The 18,546-nt window shown below is 39.3% G+C and overlaps 2 protein-coding genes across 2 annotated transcripts in view; both read left to right on the top strand.

Moving 5' to 3' along the window:
* The first annotated feature begins 424 nt into the window (after positions 1–424).
* On the top strand, positions 425–15,725 carry cpne4b (copine IVb). The gene is made up of 16 exons (XM_072447577.1): positions 425–675; positions 3,409–3,598; positions 5,155–5,334; positions 7,153–7,224; positions 7,382–7,456; positions 7,960–8,043; positions 8,116–8,205; positions 9,903–10,001; positions 10,079–10,165; positions 10,824–10,883; positions 10,986–11,119; positions 11,283–11,337; positions 11,525–11,576; positions 12,111–12,244; positions 12,601–12,837; positions 14,834–15,725. Exons 2-16 carry the CDS (start codon positions 3,428–3,430, stop codon positions 14,963–14,965), a joined length of 1,662 nt encoding a protein of 553 aa, XP_072303678.1. The 5' UTR covers positions 425–675; positions 3,409–3,427; the 3' UTR covers positions 14,966–15,725.
* Positions 15,726–18,532: 2,807 nt separating this feature from the next.
* The window catches only part of mrpl3 (mitochondrial ribosomal protein L3), a 14,622-nt gene continuing 14,608 nt past the window's right edge, over positions 18,533–18,546 (top strand). Inside the window, exon 1 of the mRNA XM_072447578.1 lies at positions 18,533–18,546. This exon is cut by the window's right edge and continues 195 nt beyond it. The gene's annotated coding sequence lies outside the window, so the exon portion shown is untranslated.

Raw genomic sequence — 18,546 nt, forward strand, 5'->3', positions numbered from 1 at the left:
CTAGTTAATTCTCCAGCTAATAAACGACAAACCTTGCAACTCTTTCCAAGTCTTTCCATGCAGATGATAACTAATTGTCTAACGTGATAGAGTGTGCAAATGTAACATAGTTAGTTTGAAACAGGATAAGGAAGTATAAACATGGCTCGTTTGTGGTATGGACTGTCTCTAGTGAATCATGTTGACTCTGATTGGCACAGCGTGAACTTTAAACTGACTACTGTGTGGTCTCAGGTGTGCGGTCAGCGCTTATTATAAAACAACTGAAGCGTATTTTGGCCAATCAAAAACCAAGAAGCGGGTAAATAACCGTGGACTCTGTTCACAAATAGTGACACTAGATGGCGCTAACACACCGTGCGCACAAGCCTCTGGTCCCTGGGCACGGTGCGCTCTCTACGGCCCCCGATTACAAACTCCTGTTAAGTGGTGCACCGTCTTCCTCCTCCCCATCTTTTATCCAGAGCAAAGCCAAGCGCACGGAGCACATCCTGATCCTAGGAACTAGATCCAGGCGCAAGCAAGCTGCCATCTGCAGTGTTGTACATTAGGGAAACATTTAGACAAAGAGAGAGAGGGAAGGGAGATGGGTCCGGAGGAGGCGGTGAGGTATCCGTGATTTTCAAGTAAACCGGCGGTGAAGTTCTCTACGCTGCTTGTCTTCGGGTCGTTGAGGTGAGTTTTTGCCTTGAGGGCTAAATTGACCATTGCATTGCAATATTTCAGCCAATTCAGAATCTTTACATTTTATCAGGGGTGGTTTAGGACAGATTTAATGGAGTTGGAGGAAAATGGGCTATAGGCTGCCGCTTTTGTAAGTTGATTAGTCCTATAGGGTACAAGCTAGTTAATGAGATAATACTATTGGAAACAAGTTTTACTGATTTACCGATATAAACTTTAGTTTATCTGATAAACCAGACCATGATTGATCATTTCACATACATTTTTGCTTACCTGTATCAGCTTCTCCTCTCAGACCAGCTCCACAACCCCTGTCCTGCTTTCTTTCTGTCAGGTCTAATATCCCTGTGAGTTTACACCAGCAGACTCCACATCTGATTCCCCTCTGTGTGTCTTCTCCCAACCCAAGCTCCTTTTCTTCCTGTTTATAGTAACAGGCAAATGTTATGACTCTTGTCTTTTTTGGTGTTGTGTACTCTCCCTTGCATGGCCAAATGTACCTTTTGCGCTCTCCTTTACTGGTTTTCTTATCAATATGTGAAAGCCAATTCCAGCTTAGGCGCTGGTCTTTCCTATGGACACCATTAAAGTCACACCTGTCTCACTTTGCATCTCCAAAATGCATGATACACTCATACTATGCGTTTGCACTTGAGGGGTGATTTATTCTCTGTATTGGCAAACTGCTGACAATTAGAAGCCCCTTGGAGTGGACTACAGAGTTCTGACATGGCCCCAATCAATCACTGCTATTGTGGGGTTGGGTTGGTGCATTATTTTGATTTACACGACAATTTCAGATCAAACCGTTAATTTTAATTTGAAAGCAATACACCTCTTGTTCAGTTGTCTTCTAGCGTTCAGCTTTAGAAATGTTAATGTTTAAGGCAAACTTGTTTATCCATCAGGTCCAAACTGATATATATATATATAACTAGCTTTGTGTTTGATAATTAAACAGTTTTACATTACTTCACACCAAAAAAAAAAAAAAAATATATATATATATATAAATGTATATAAATGTATTTAAATACAAATATATATATATATATATATATATATATATATATATATATATTTTTTTTTTTTTTTTTTTTTAATGTGTCAGGGTTTTCTAGAACTGGAAAACTTGGAATAATTGCATCTCAGATCATTATAACAGATCAACATAAAATTTAACTGAAGATGTGCCAGTCTTGCAGAATATGTCTTGAAAATAAAGCATTGCAACACCTCGTGAAAAGGTGTAATCTGACATTTTAATTGTTGAGAAAGTGCGACCCATGTGATAGCTGATCCTAAGTTGCATTGAAAAGATGGATTCTACACCCAGCTCTTATTCAGTAGCTCAGGCTGTAGAAATCTTCCACATCCCCCGTCACTACCTCTGTCATCTGCTGTCAACCGGAACAGACGGGCATTTGCGGCTGCCTGCACACTCAGGCCTACACAGGCACAGGGCAGCAGTCTCTACACCTCCATACAAGCTCGTGGTATGTCACACACCTGCTCTGGTCTGGGTTCACGGGTATACAACCATTCAGGGTACTTCTCTAAAAATAATCACTGTGAGCCAACACACACACATTGGGCATGAATTATGGAAGAAAGAGGAGAGAGAGAGACATTCAGGTCAGAGTCAGACCCAGTTCTAAGAGCTCTGTTCCCTAAGGATGATACTACTAGACCACTGCATTAATATTCACTTTGTACCATCCGACACATCAGACCTGTGGTTATCCATTTATTTGAAGTTATTGGACTTGAGGATTCCCAACCAATTGTTATAACATTGTATTGCAAAAAAAGTAACCTATATAGTTCTTAAATAATTATATATTTACAGCTGATCTTGGCCTATAATTGTAAGTAGTAGTAGTAGCAGTTTTACATTACACTTTGTCTGACTTGTCAATACCTCTAACATAAATAAATGGCAGTTTGTAAAGCAATATGATAAATACTGCAATTTGTTCTTTTTTGCCATTTGCTCACAGAATAATCTGCACACATTTCTTCCCCAATTTATGATTTGCTCAGAGGTCAGAGGCTATGCACCACATATCGTAGCTAATAACATAAAAAGTGCATTGTGACATTCTCTGAGGCAGTTAATTTGGCAAATATAATTATACTGTACCACTGTGGGCAGATGATAGAGACATTTATGATAGAGACATTTACATATAAGACTCTTTTGACCATAAGTATACCTACGCAATGCGAATAATTATAGTGATGATATTTGATTACGTTACATAAATAGATAGGGTTTCTTTAGAACACTCTCTTGGTTTATGTGTCCATTCTGTAAAACCATCTGTTCTGATGAAACCTGAACAGAGATCCTGTGATTTGTGCATTACTCAGCACAATGCACTTGGCGTCTGTTATGTATGCGCCCGTTCCTTGTCTACAAAACATGTATGCGTGCACATATAATTAATTCATCTGGTAATCCTAAATCTATATTTTTGTTTAATTTAGTCTACAGTATTATTGGTATGTAGCCTGTGTGTGCATAGGTGAGGAGCTTTTCCAATATTCCCTGGCTCCAGAGACCTGACCTTGAAATGCAGTATGCTTAGTCAGGGCCACTGCATCTGCCCAAAGTCTCTGCAAGTCTCTGCAGTGTTCTCTGCGTTTTCCTGGGCATTGTGAGGTACATGATCCAGCACAACCTATATATAACCCCGTGTTTTCTGTCTTTTGTTCTTTTAGAGGTGATTGTGTGTTCAGCATGAGTAACATCTACGAGTCGGCAGAGGCCACGCTGGGCTTCATCAGCTCGCCGTGCCTGGCCAAAGTGGAGCTCAGAGTGGCGTGCCGTGGAATCTCGGACCGTGATGCCCTCTCCAAACCGGATCCCTGTGTAGTGCTAAAGATGCAGTCACACGGCCAGTGGTTCGAGGTAGGATAATTCGAATGGTTTCTACATAAGGGCACAGTATGCTCTTCACAGAACACACATGCAAAAAGGAGAATCCAATTACACATGAATAGAAGTGTTAATTGTTTGAAAATATCCCACCGACCCTCGTGAAATTGAGTGAATTTGTTTGAAATAAACCATGTTTTACTCCAACATCATACCCCTTGATACTTTCCCATTTCTGGCATTTGACAATTCTCAATTCTTTTACTGTCGTGATCACATGCAATGGTATTTATGTATTTATTATTTATTTATTTGTCTATGGGAGTTTTTATTTATTTATAGGAGATCTTCTACTGAAAGTGTTTTTCAGACTTCCTATAAGTGATCTGTTCTTCTGTATCTACCTCTGTATCTACCTGCGTTGCACCAATGAAATTTCCCCATGTGGGACAATAAAGGAATATCTTATCTTATCTTAATTGAAGAACATTGTAGAGTAAGCACATAGCTAGATCCAGCCGTCAATATTAAGTTTAGTGTTAAGTGCTGCTCTATAGAAACAACAGCTTGTAATTTCTATTTGATTTCCATCCCTCTGAATCTGTCCATGACCCAGTAAAGTCACAATAGACTGGTTGCAGCAGTGACTTTAACAACCCAGTTACAGATGATTTTCTCAAACATAAGCTCTAATACATTTCTCTGCAGAGCACTCAAAATGATTCAAGAACATAACTGAATTCACATCTACGCAATGAGTGACTGTAATCAAGGACCTGCTGTGATACAGAGGTGTGATTGTGTAATTCCTCACCCGCGCTGCTGTCTTCTGTTTACATAATGGATGTTCATTTTTTTAATTGGAAAAGACAACTGATTTTTGAAATTTGATGTTGAAACTTAGTATTCAACACTGCATGTGCCCCAATTCTTTCATACTTTCTAATCTGACAACTCAAGTATTTTCAAGTATGGTTGGTTAATGTATTATATTATGTTCAAACAAAAACAATACATCTATCTAACTGTTCTACTTCTCTACTACATTTAAGATTTTTTTATGTAGAACAATTACTTTGCATGCTTTGTTTCTGTAACCTCAGCTGTGTGTTGTGTGTGTGTGTGTGTGTGTGTGTGTGTGGTTAATTGTGAGCGAATGGCTTATCAGCAACAAACTCAGACTGTTTTTGGTGCTTATCATCAACAAACTCAAATGTTTTTTTCTCCTGGGTTTGTTTTGATGGAGCCAAAACCCTTTTTGTGGCCTGGATTTTTCTGTGAGGCAGTTGGCAAAATCTGAATCAATGTTGCAATTATAGTTTGTTTGTGTAGTCAAGCAACTTGTGTGATTTCTGCCATCAAGGAAAATCTATATTCCTGATACTCAGGTTAAGAAGTGTAAACAATGTGGCAAAAATGCCATTTGCGGTAATTGCTCCGATGCTTGTGAGATCTGCAATCAATGCACACTGGCAGTGTGTGAGATGTTTATTCTTTATTATCCATCTTTTTAAGAATTGAAACATCTATTTAAAGTCAAACTGTGAAAATAACAACCACTCTGGCTGTGAATTTGTTTTGTGACGCAGGTGGACCGAACAGAGGTGATCCGCAGCAGCAGTGGTCCTGTTTTTTCCAAAATCTTTCTTGTGGATTATTACTTTGAGGAAGTCCAGCGTCTTCGGTTTGAACTTCACGACATCAGCTCTGGAAACAATGGCCTCCGTGATGCCGACTTCCTGGGATCCATGGAGTGCACACTGGGACAGGTTAGTGCTCTCCGGAAACAGTATGTGATGGAGCCTGCTAGAAATAGCCACCCCATCTATTGTTACTCTATACATTCAAGGTAACTGTGTAAGTGGTGCACGCAAGTACACTTGCAGTTCCTGTTGAAATGCTATCCTTTAGTCTTCAGCGTGTTCAAGAACTGGACATGAATGTTTCTATTTCAACTTTCAAACATGCATGATTGAGTGCTTCTCCTCATATTTCACACAGAAAGTAGAATATAAATAGAAAAAAGCATTAAAGAAAGTGCTGGATAAATGTTCTGTCCATTATGTTCTTGCCCTTTCTATAATGGTGTTCATGATATTGTTTAGTAAACCAATTGATTAAAGGTACATTATGTAGTTTTGTGGTGGAGGGTATCACCATGGAGATGGATAAGTTTAATACTGTGGAAGAGTCCTACAAGTCAGATCAGTGGAGAGTGATACTCACTCATAGCAAGAATGTACTTTTTTTAGCCATTCAATAATAATAATGCATTCATAGAGCACCTGCAGGACTCATAGAGCACCTTTTTAAAAATAGCAAAGTACTTTACATTGTATTATTCATTCACACCACATAAATCATTTTCAGATTCAAGAATGTGTCATACTCTCACATGCGGGGCAAGAGCCAAATTTCCCTATTCATAACGTATTTTGTATCTAAAATGTAAATTCACAAATCCTTAATCTGATTATCCCTATTTGTGAGTAGAGACATTTACATGTTGTATTACAATAAAAATCTGCATTTTAACAATGTTCATTTTAACTGTCCCTCATCTGTATTAAATATTATTGGTCTGTAGAACAATGTGACCAGAATGACAGAAGCAAGGCTGCCAATCTGTGCCATCAGTCCCTCTGACCACTCACACACACACCTTACTCATACTATTCAAACATATTTAATTGAATACATCCAGGAAGATAGATACATTTTTCAGGTAAATCTACAAAATAAATGTAGTAATGTAAAATATAGAATGTAAAGACTTGCATAGAGCAGACCATGATAGAGGCTTTGAAAAATAGCTATGTTTTATTCAATCATTTGTAGAAATATAGGCAGAGAGTTAATCCAGACGGGTGGTTTGACATTTTGACTGCAAAGGACAACTTCACATGGAACACTTATTTGATCAAATATCATCTGCTTTGAGTTACTCAGCTGCTTTATATTCAGTGTTGAGATAACTCAGACAAATAACCTTAATGAGCACCACATTATAATGCAAGTGTGACTTGTTAATTAGCATTAAGTCATGTTTTGTTTTAAATCACATTTCAATTCTCAGCTAATTACAGAGACAAATCATTTTTACTCAATAAAAAAGCTATATTTAACCCAGTGCTATCTTAATACTTTAATGTTCTTTTATGGATGAATCCTATGTCTACCGCCCACATACAATTACTCACACTATTTCTTCAAGACCATTATTTTTTGAATGTTAAGTGTAAAGTCAAACAACCAATTGACTCACAGTAACTCAAATGCATTGCTGCTCATTTGTTGACACTTCTAAGGCTAGTTTTTGGTCCTTAGTTCTGTTGTGTTGATGTTACACGACTCTGTGCTCCAAACCATTCCCCTCTTCAGGATGACGACTGAAAAACGGTTAGATAAATGACAGGACGTACTTGTGATGAAAGGAAAAAATAATACAATTTGACAGGTGGTGAGAAAGGTGATTGTGTGTGTTTTTTGTTTTTTCCTGTTGGATGTCTTTGTCAGGTGTCAAGTGAGGAAAGAGCTGTAACACCGGGAGTTATTTTCTTTTGTCTGTTTTTTATTTTTTATTTTAGATTGTCTCGCAACGAAAACTGACCAAAGCCCTACTCAAACAAGGCAACACAACCGGAAAGTCTTCCATAACGGTAATATCCAGTCGCGCCCAGTTCCTTATGTATATATCCTTTATAATATTTTATGCCAATTCAGTTTGCTCTGTTCCTCATTTCCATCTAATGTTGTTCTTCTTTCTGTTTGACTTCTGCCACCCTGCACCCCACCTCCACCTTTCTCTCGGTGAAGGTGACAGCTGAAGAGTTGTCTGGTAACGATGATTACGTAGAGCTCTCCTTCAGCGCTCGCAAGCTAGATGACAAGGTCTGTGCACCAATTCAATCCAATTCCTGCTCTTTCTAAATTAATATTTTGAGATAGGAGTTTTATTTGCATCCCGTGTGTGTTGGTCAAAGAGCGTGGGTAGAGGACTCTGGGAATCAGTGAAGTAACATGCACGTTCTTCACACAGGTACATGGTTGAATATAGAGATGGTGGGCACTCCCTGCTTCCGATTTTTAAGTCCTATCACCAACCCCTCGACCCCCCCACACCCATGCAGATAACTTTATTAATTCTGTTTCTCTATGCACACACACATGCACACACGCACACACACAGCCACGGATGACTAATCGTAACACTTTGTGCCCAAGGGGAAAAGATGGGAGGGAGAAAGAAAGCAACAGTGGAGGGTGTGCAAGGGGTGGAAGAAAAAGGAGAATAGAGGGGGGAAATACGGATTTTGTTAGTGCATGAATGATTTATGGCCATCAAAGAAAGTTCTGAGGCATCAGCTTACTTGTGTGTTTCTCCTCCTCTAAAGGACTTTTTCAGCAAGTCAGACCCCTTCCTGGAGATTTTTAGAATAAATGATGACGGCACAGAGTCACTTGTACACAGAACTGAGGTAATTCCTCTCAACTGAGAGAGTAAATTATCTAACAATGCATGTGTAGTTATGTGTGTTTTATGTGTGCAGACGGTGATGAATAACCTGAGTCCCGTTTGGAAATCCTTCAAAGTTTCCTTGAACACATTGTGTAGTGGAGACCAAGAAAGAGCGCTAAAGGTGAGTGGTCATAGCTGCTCTTCAAGGAAGCACTGTTGTTTTTTAGTTTTCAGTCGAAGAACTATCTGTAAATGTTTTACTTTGCTTTTTGTCTGGCTTTGATCAAGAATGCAAGATTGAAGAAATGACCTATAGCAGTAATTTTCAAACTGTGGTATGGGTCCTTTGCTGTCAGTGTTTCTCATCTTTTTAGGATTAGTCCTAATTCAGCCCTAATTTAGAAATATTCAGCTCTAGTTGAAACCTGTATAGTGCATCTTTAGACCTAGTTTAGATATGGTGGGCCTCAGAAGGCCAAATATTTTATTGTGTGAAAAAGTTTTGAAACTACTGAGTCATACAGTATACAGCATTCTATTTTTTGTACACTTTGTGTACAACTAAATGTGTAGCATGACCTTAAATGAGGAGGCTCACAGTTGATCTCAGGTCAGGCATTGCTCATCAGAAATCAGTGCGATATTTAAAGAGCCAAGCATGTGTGAAAGAGCTCAGTGGTCGTCTAAAGGCCCACCTTTAACTTTGCAGAAAATATGTGTTTATAATATGTTAAAGCTGTGACTGCACGTCAGATCTCGACAGTTATTCTTTTAATGAATAAACATGAGCTTGTTCATTAATTATTCAGAGGCGTCTTAACTCGGCATGGCTCCTGACAGCAGGAGAAAGGGCTCACACACGCTCACACCAGTGGCTATGGTTTCCAGGGCTACCTGTTTGAAGGATCAGAGCTATAGTGTGAAATGTCAGAGCTGAGATTTCTATTCAGACCAGAGCTTCCTCTTCAGCAGGCTCTTAGCCGGCCAATGCATAAATGCATTACCCCTTTCTGCTGTGTCTGGCTGTCTCCTTTGTATCGCCCTTATCAGTATCAGCCCTTCACTACTTTTCTTCTACTTCTACTCTTCCAGCTGTTAGTAATCAATGAATGAAAGCTCCTTCATTAGACTCACACACCTATCTGCTCCTTGGAGTGTGCATGGCGGTGAGAAGGGAAATGCCCTTCACTTGCCTGCTGAATTACTGTCCAAAAACAAAGCACAAGTGATGACAATGTGTACACTTCAGTTGAAGCCTCTTGGAGCTTGAAGTGGACCACAGGAAGTAGCAGAATTACAGTCTATTGAGATTTTTAATCAAGACGCAGTTCAGGTCATTGATCCCCGCCTGACCTCATAGTAGAAGGTCATAGAGCTCTACAGTGTGATAACTCATCGACTGCCATACAAACCTCACTTTCAGAGCAGGTTTCCATTTATTCATGTGCATCTCTAGCTGACCACTTTATTGACTAGTATTGATTGTACAATACGTAGTTTGTTCCTTGTGTCACTTTTTTTAAAAGATAGCTTGTATTTCCATCAGCCTTGACCTTTTTGACCAGTGCACTTGACCATTGATTGAGACCATTTATCTTGTTTGGAAGCTCATCTGAGAGCAACAAACTATTGTTCATAAACAACAACCACCTCCTCCTTCACACACAAAGCTGTCACTTAAGCTGCGTTTCACTCAGCATCCTCAGATTAATATTTCACCGCTCTATTGCCCCCCCACTAACACCTCTTTATCAATCATTCAGCATGGCATTTCCCTGTATGCCTTCAAGTTCATGTATGTGTGTTGAGATTACAGTGTTGCAGCTGCTGTAACTGAAATTATGGTTGAAATATGCACATGTATAACTCTTGTTTCAGTGCACCGTGTGGGACTGGGACTCAAATGGGAAACATGATTTTATAGGTGAATTTCAGACTACTTTCAAAGAGCTGAGGGTAGAGCAGGAGGGTAAACAGGCAAGTAGACCAAACTGAACATAGGCATTATTCAAATGCATATTTATAATTTATATTTTTAACATGTAATTGAACAGATTCAATGGGAGTGCATCAATCCAAAGTACCAGGTGAAGAAGAAGAATTACAGGAACTCTGGCATGGTCATGCTCAACCATTGCAAGGTAAAGAGAGATAATCTTCTGTCTCAACACAAAAGAAGAGAGGTTGTCTTTGTTAATATACATTTAAAGCTATGCTTTGTGTTTTAAATAAGTTGATACTACTGTGTTTTTATGGTTAATTATAGAAGAACCTGTCTTTATATCAGTTTATTGAGATACCAAGCATTAGTCAATCAAGAAGAGGGAAATACAGCTCAGCTCATGTTTTTCACCTTATGTTAAGCAGTAATCCATCCTCACAATATGAGCCCTGTGGGATTTTCTACATACATGAAACATGTCTTACTCATCAAAGGTGGGAATACAGTTAAATGACAGACCATGAACAATACATGAATATGTTGGCTTACCTTAAGATTTCACATTCTTCATTAGTTGGTTAACAAACAATTATTTTCCGATTTGCGCCTTTTATGCCTCCTGTAAATGTCCACATTAATTTGATAATTTGAGTATTAAAATACAATAAGCACAATAGATTTTAAATAATACATAGATATTTTTTTGACAACAAAGAGCCAAAGTACAAAAACAATTGCCTTTTGAGCTAATGAGTGTCTAATTAAAGCATGTAATGGATCTCATTTTTTTGCTGTTTTGCATGACTGCACATTGTATAACAATGACACATCCCTGATTGCCATATTTTTCCCAACAGATCATCAAAATGTACTCATTCCTGGATTATATCATGGGAGGCTGTCAAATTCAGTTCACAGTATGTTCCTTCAAATGCAGTCCCAGCACATGGACATGTTTTTCTGTGCTCACCCATGCTGCGTGAATACATGTGTGTGCGGCTATGTCCTTTCCATCCCAGGTGGCCATAGACTTCACAGCGTCCAATGGGGATCCCAGAAACAGCTGCTCCCTCCACTACATCCACCCGTACCAGCCCAATGAATACCTTAAAGCGTTGGTGGCTGTAGGGGAGATCTGCCAAGACTATGACAGGTTTGAAAGTGGTCCCATCAATCATAATCCACACTCACACATGTCCAACCTAGATATCCTCAGAAGAGTGTCCCTTTGATGGAGAGTTGTGATAAATCGCTCAGTTTATCTGACATCATAAATATTGCAGCTCTTGTTTAGCCCTCCTTCTGTGTCTTTCCAGTGATAAAATGTTCCCGGCATTTGGTTTTGGAGCGCTGATACCGCCTGACTTCAAGGTAGGACATTGACAGTGTGATAGGCTGCCGGTTTGTGAAGTATCAGCAGGAGCATGAGCTCAAGTCTAATTCAATATTTTTCAAAGTTTTATTTTGAATGAAGTCACAGCTTGCTTTTGATCCAGATGAAAGGCAAAACATCTGTCAATCTGTAAATTGGACCGAATGTGTTCTGGGTGTATTGTAGGTTTCGCATGACTTTGCTGTGAACTTTGATGAGGACAATCCCGAATGTGCTGGTAAGACCCATGCACATTCATGCCATTTTTCTCCCTCTATACATCTTCCCCCCACTCACAGTTTGCTGCTCTGGCTACCAATCCACACATACAAACATGCTGCTTTGTGATTTGTCACTAAGCTGCAGGAGGCATTTGGGGCGGCTCTAAGATACACTGAAACATAACACTAATCTCTATGTGTGAAATGGGCTTCTGGGCTCTTTTGCCAACATGGCTACATAACGTGTTTGCAATTTTTTTCTTTTTCTTTAACTGCCTAGTCATCTTGGAGTAACATCACATTCAGCCAATGTGATTCATTTTTGCATGTAGTTTAACACGTACAGGCGCCTTGACAGTGTGAGGTTAGTGTTGTGGCTGTACAGTACATAGATTAATCATGTCTATTTATAAAGCACATTTATAGTGCTGTACAAATGTAAAAACAATATTACAACCAACAACTACAGAACTGGAAATTAAATATAAAAGAAAACAGGAGGTAAAAGCAGCAATAAATGCATGGCCTCACTCAGCTTTGTGTCTTCTTAGGAATTCAGGGCGTCGTGGAGGCCTATCAGAATTGCCTTCCAAAGATCCAGCTGTACGGACCCACCAATATTGCACCAATCATCCAGAAAGTGGCCTCTTCTGCCTCGGAGGAGATGCACGCCAAGGAGGCGATGGTAACGCATTGAGAAAACGAAAAAATAAATCATAGGGCATTTTTCTTAACGTGTTTAAATGGGCGTAGAAATTATGGTAATGCTCAATGCACAAGTGATAGTACGATCAATCCAAAAATAAGAAGTTATACTGTGAAAGCTAGAGGATGAGACACTGACAGAAAACATGGTTTGACAATAGATGTTAATTACATTTCAGTCATACATTTAGTAGCACCAGATTTGTCTGTCTGCCTTAAATCTCTCTCTAAATCTCTCTCTAATGGATTAGTAAGACTTTTATTCAAACAGTTACTATGAAATTTATCAAGCCCCATCAAAAATCCCAAGTTTCCTTTTCCCTCCTCCCCCTCCAGGAATACTATATCCTGTTGATCCTGACAGACGGAGTAATCACAGATATGGCGGATACACGGGAAGCCATCGTGCACGCCTCCCACTTGCCCATGTCCGTCATCATTGTGGGTGTGGGCAACGCAGACTTCACCGACATGCAAATCTTGGACGGGGATGACGGCATCCTGCGCTCGCCCAAAGGAGAGCCGGTCCTGAGAGACATCGTTCAGTTTGTCCCTTTTAAGGACTTCAAGCATGTGGGTGTTTGCAATATGTCTGGGGTCTATAGTGTGGGTCTTAATCACACAATGAAATAATGGCAATGTTGAAAGGGGACAAGCTAAAAATACTGGCTATTTTGTAAAATGTGCCAGCACTAGCTTTTTTTTTTTCAGTGTCAGCATGCACACCAAGGTCTATTTTTGTTTATATTATTACCTTTTTCATGTTGTAAATGGAAACATGAGCGATTCAGTGATATTATATTTTATATGTTATATTGTAATATTTTGTAAAATTGACTAAAGGTAGGCCAACACATTTGCTATTTGTGTCTTGTATTTTGTTTTTTCTGTTTTTTGTGACCAGATATTGTATAACAACTAAAAGGTCTAAAAAGAACAGTAGTTCTGCAACATTACAATATTGCCATTGTTTCTTTTTATAATATTAGACATTATTAAATATGTAACACCATGAAGGAATTTGGAGAGCAATGTTCTCTTAAAATGGGTGTGAAGTTGCTGGCACCGAAAAGCACCAGCCCAAAAATAAGACAAGACAAGCTACCAGCTTTAGAAGTGCTTCCGCAATAGGTCTGTGTAGGTGTGTGTGTAGGTGTCTGAGCCATATTTTGTCATTAAGGAGCAAGTATGTGGGTGTAATAATGTTGGATGGGCTCGTCAGACGAGATCAATTATTAGACGGATGTCTGTGTGTGTCATTGTGTGTGTCACGCAGCTTTAATTCAGTCGGCATTTGACAGAGTTGGTTATGGTGAGTTTGGTCTATGACAAGTTGAGAAATCAACAAATTACAACAGGTCTAAACAGAATGCAAGCATGAATTGCCTCAAAAAGCTTATAATAGAGTCCACTGAACGTAATCTACTGTACAGGAGCAAGTATGGAGTAGTGAACAAAAAGGATGAGTTTGGGAAGAGGGGAATAGAACTGTGTGGTTTGGAGTGGTCAGCAAGAGAGCTGAGCTAAAGACAAAAGGGAGTGTGACAGAGGTGGAGAGGTGATTTTCTGCTCTGTCGTTTCTTTTCAGAGGGGATTAGCAGGACGACGCTGCTGTGTGACAGCCAGAGTGGGGAATAACAGGTAGATTGAAGGAAAGGAGGCTAGGAGAGGAAGAATGAGGGGCGCACGATGCAATGTTTCTGATAATAAGTAGACAGTTACTTTGACCATTGAGTATTTTAATATTGATTTGTACTCTACATTTAGTTGGGTTTGTACTTATTGTGATATTGTAATGTCAGTGCAGGCCAAGGATGTCCAAACTTTGTCACTGAGGGCCATATTTTGAAATATACAATGAATGACAATGAAGTGAATCATTCCAAATTTTGCAAGGTTTAACTCCTTTAATAAGGCTTCGATCATGAATTTCATGTCTTTGTAACATCTGCATGTTATTTAGGTAAAGTATTACTTTTAGTTATGTAGGCCAATTTAGCGCCTTAGGGCCAACAATAAATGGTTGGAAGCCAACAGATTTGACACGCTTGATGTAGGCCCTACATTGACTATATACAATGTACATATAGTCAAGCCACAGGTCTGGCTTGACTATATGTTGGAGAATAATTCACTTATTTTTTATCAATTTTATCAGAGTTTCACAAAATGTATGTTACTTCGTAAAGAGTCTCTGCTTGAAAGCATGTGGGCACTTTATTTGTTAAAAGGAATGAAATTGTCAGTTGATAAAAGTTACTGAATTGTCTATCAACGTGTGGATATAAATGCTAAATGTGTTGCACAGCAAATGCATGGTATTATTGCAACTTTGTCCCTAATCAGAATGACATTCCAATGACATTTTGTCATTTGATAAGCATAAGCCCCTATGGGAACCAGCCATGAAGACAAACTGGTGAAAAAAGGGATTTCTAAGGATTTGTCAAATTAGCTTGTCCAATTACATCAGTCTCACACTGGTTTAAGCCCATCACAGGATGGCTCGACAAATGTGTTATGAAGCTCTGCGTATGACCCCTGTCTTTCTCATTGTGTTTTTGTCCAGGCCTCCCCGGCTGCTCTTGCTAAAAGTGTCCTGGCAGAAGTCCCAAACCAGGTGGTGGATTACTACAACGCTAAGGGCATCAAACCTAAGTGTGTCTCAGACTATGAGACTACGAGAACCTTTAGCCCATGACAATGGACTGCTTCCACAAAGAAATATATCATATATATACTGTACATTGACGTACTGTATAAGAAATATACAAAGCACAAGCGTATACATAACTACATACAGTAGTCTAGCTCAGAGATTAGTTTGTTCTGGTGAAACTATTTGAATTATTCCATTGATGACTATTGCATGCTCAGCCTCAATGGCATCACATGGGAAATATTAATACTCTTACTAACTACTGTTTATCTGAGAAATGTTTATAGAACCAGGGGCAGTATCCTGGACCAGCATGCACTCAGACCATAGCCCACCCAAAGAAATGACACGGCTACCTTATTTAGATAACTAGCAAGTACATAGACCTAAAGTTTTGTGAGTAGGCAAACCCAAATAAAAACTGCATCCAGACTGCTTGGAATTAGCATTGCAAATGTTATTTATGGGAATAGTAGTGTTCCTAATAGTGTTCTGCATAAATGCATGCATAATTTAGCTTGGCTAATATCCAATCTCCTGTTGCAGCTTGCTAGTTATAAAATAAAGTAATGCTGTCATTTGACATTCAGGATTGTCTTGGGTATTCTTGGGTTCTTTTCTACAGATCCAGTTCAGATTCATTATAATCTGAGCTACATGATAATTGTAATAAATTCTTAATCTTCTTACATTGTAAAGAGTTTTGAGAGTTTAGATAAGCGTGTATGGTAGAGACAAAGTGAGCAGAAAACTGTTTTATGTATTATGCATGTTTATTATAATAAAGGCTACTTGATTTTCACTTCTAATGTTGTAATTATTTTAAGGCATATTTATAAAAATGTAAATAGATTCAAATTTAATTTGGCACTTTTAAAGCTACTGCAAATATTAGTTGCAAATTGCTTTATGCAGATGAGCTAATAGATAAAGAAAACAGAGGAGGCAGGTGGCAACCTCACCACTAGATTTATTTCTCTTGGAGCCCCAATGGATACAATTTGTATATGCAGATTCCCACTGAGCACAAATCCTGTCAATCTCTAACTCACATGGATGGCTTGCAGTTTGTGCACAGCATGTTCAAATCATTCCTAATAGCTTGGACATGAGTCTTGTCTCTTCACTTTCGTTAAAAATATAAATACTCGTCAGAATAATTTTCTGACACCATACTTTTACTTTACCTGAGGAATATATTTTACAGTGCCATTTATTACCAGAGTAAATATTTATTTTACAATGTGAGTTTAATTAATTTGTTTTTCTTGTTTACTTGTTTTTTTCTGTTCGATTATATTATCTTCAGATTATTTTTTAGATATTATTTACTTGATATTTTAATCTATTTGACTGTTATTATTTTGAACAGTCTTAGTTGAGCAGTATATTTTTGGATTGGCTGTGGCTGGAGAGCCGCGGTCAAATGGCCGTGCAGTTTCAGGGACCGTGGCATTTCCCTTATAGCCCGTTATAGCCTCATGGCTAACCCTAACTCTAACCTTAACCTTAACCCTAACCTTAACCCTAACCTTAACCTTAACCTTAACCTTAACGCTAACCCTAACCCTAACCTTAACCTTAACCCTAACCCTAACCCTAACCCTAACCTTAACCCTAACCTTAACCTTAACCTTAACCCTAACCTTAACCTTAACCCTAACCCTAACCTTAACCTTAACCCTAACCTTAACCTTAACCCTAACCTTAACCCTAACCCTAACCCTAACCCTAACCCTAACCCTAACCTTAACCCTAACCTTAACCTTAACCTTAACCTTAACCTTAACCTTAACCTTAACCCTAACCCTAACCCTAACCCTAACCTTAACCCTAACCTTAACCCTAACCTTAACCCTAACCCTAACCCTAACCCTAACCTTAACCCGGCGCGGTCTAAAACGGCGCTAAAACGCGGTCAAATAGCGGCGCAGTTTCAGGAGCCGCGGCGCGCGGCCGGCACAAAAATAACATGGCAATTTCGGCCGCGCACCGCGGCACTGCAGACACTCCCTTTTTGATTAGTACTCTACCCATCTCTGATCATCATCTATGCAAAAGGGCACCAACAGCAACACTGATAGAACAGAGGATGTCAAAAGGGAAGTCAAAAAGTATGCCTATACTTAGTGGCATTTTGTCTTGTGTGTTTTACCGTAGACCATGAGTCTGAAAGGTAAATAAATGATTGGGATGATGGTGATGATGGTGATGATGATGATGATGATGATGATGATGATGATGCTTACCCTCAAGTTTATTTTTGGAGCACAATCCGTACACAAGGCAATTCAACACTTCACACAACAGGAAAAAATGCAGTAACTAACAAAGACATGACAGAAACAAAATAGAAATAAGTCTTATTATTTGTCTATATATGGCATGATTATTTATTGCATTCCTTTTCAGTGCAAAACTTTGTCACTCACAGACATTACTTTTTAAAGACTCATTGTTTTTTATTGCAAAAAAACTGCCCACTTTAAAATACATGCAATCTTACTGTGGTTGAGGTTGGCTCTCCACTCCACAGGTCTGACTTGTAACTTACCTTGTGCCTTCAGCTTGTCAATGTTAATTTATGTGGAACATCTCGGGCAAAGCTGTTGCAGCAAAGAGACAGAAGGCCTCAAAAAGCTTGCAAGAAAAAAATGAGACATGGATTACTCTCAGAAGTACTAGTCCATCCATCCATCTTCTTCCGCTTATCCTGGGCCGGTTCACGAGGACAGCAATCTAAACAGGGACTTCCCTCACCTCAGATACTTCTTCCGGCTCATCCGGTCCCTCCAGCATGTCCTGGGTCTTTCCTGGGGCCTCTTCCCACATCCCCAAACCACCTCCCCAGGGAGGCGTCCAGGAGGCATCCACAGATCCCCGAGCTACCTCAACTTGCTCCTCTCGACGTGGTGGAGCAGTGGCTCTACTCTAAGCTTCACCCATGTGACTGAGCACCTCATCCTATCTCTAAGGGAGCACCCAGCCCATCTTCCCTCACTCATAAACAAGACCCTGAGATACTTGAACTCATTCAATTGGGGCAAGGATTCCTCACCCACCTGGGGCAAACCACCCTTTTCTGGTTGAGAACCATGGCCTCGGATTTGAAAGTACTGATTTTTATCACAGCTGCTTCACACTCTGCTGCAAAAGTATTTTGAATTGTTTAAAAAAAATAATTCCATTATAGACAAGGAGGCAAAATGTTGAGTGAGCCGCCACAATATAAGTCATTACTATAAATCATCCTTTTAAAATGTCTAGATGTTGTGACTGATGTCCTACCACAATGTGATTTTGTTATTGTGTTGCTTTTAATGAGAGAGCGAGCACAATCTCTCTTCACAGTGGAACTCCTACAGGTTTCCACTTTTTCCCAAGGAGGTTTTTGTAGTTTGTCCTGGCCGAAGGAAAAGGGAAGGATCTAAGGAAAAAAGGGTCTAAGGAAAGGGACATTGTCTAAGGAAAGGGACATTGTTTATCCGTTTTTCACTGTCGCCCTCCGAGACAACTGCTGTTGTGATTTTGGGCGTAACAAAAATAAAATTAATTGAATTGAATTTTTCATTCGTTGTGCGGAACCTTATGAGGCAGACTTCTGAAACAGAGCGGAACTTGTT

Source organism: Eucyclogobius newberryi, unplaced genomic scaffold (assembly GCF_026437365.1).
Source record: "Eucyclogobius newberryi isolate DKJ021-1_F unplaced genomic scaffold, fEucNew1.0.hap1 SCAF_16, whole genome shotgun sequence".
Classification (NCBI taxonomy): Eukaryota; Metazoa; Chordata; class Actinopteri; order Gobiiformes; family Gobiidae; genus Eucyclogobius; species Eucyclogobius newberryi.

Coding starts and splice junctions, on each gene's coding strand:
- cpne4b (XM_072447577.1), top strand. CDS start 3,428: ATGAGTAACATCTACGAGTCGGCAGAGGCCACGCTGGGCTTCATCAGC. Junction 7,225..7,381: donor CCGGAAAGTCTTCCATAACG/GTAATATCCAGT, acceptor CTCTCGGTGAAG/GTGACAGCTGAAGAGTTGTC. Junction 8,044..8,115: donor CACTTGTACACAGAACTGAG/GTAATTCCTCTC, acceptor TTATGTGTGCAG/ACGGTGATGAATAACCTGAG.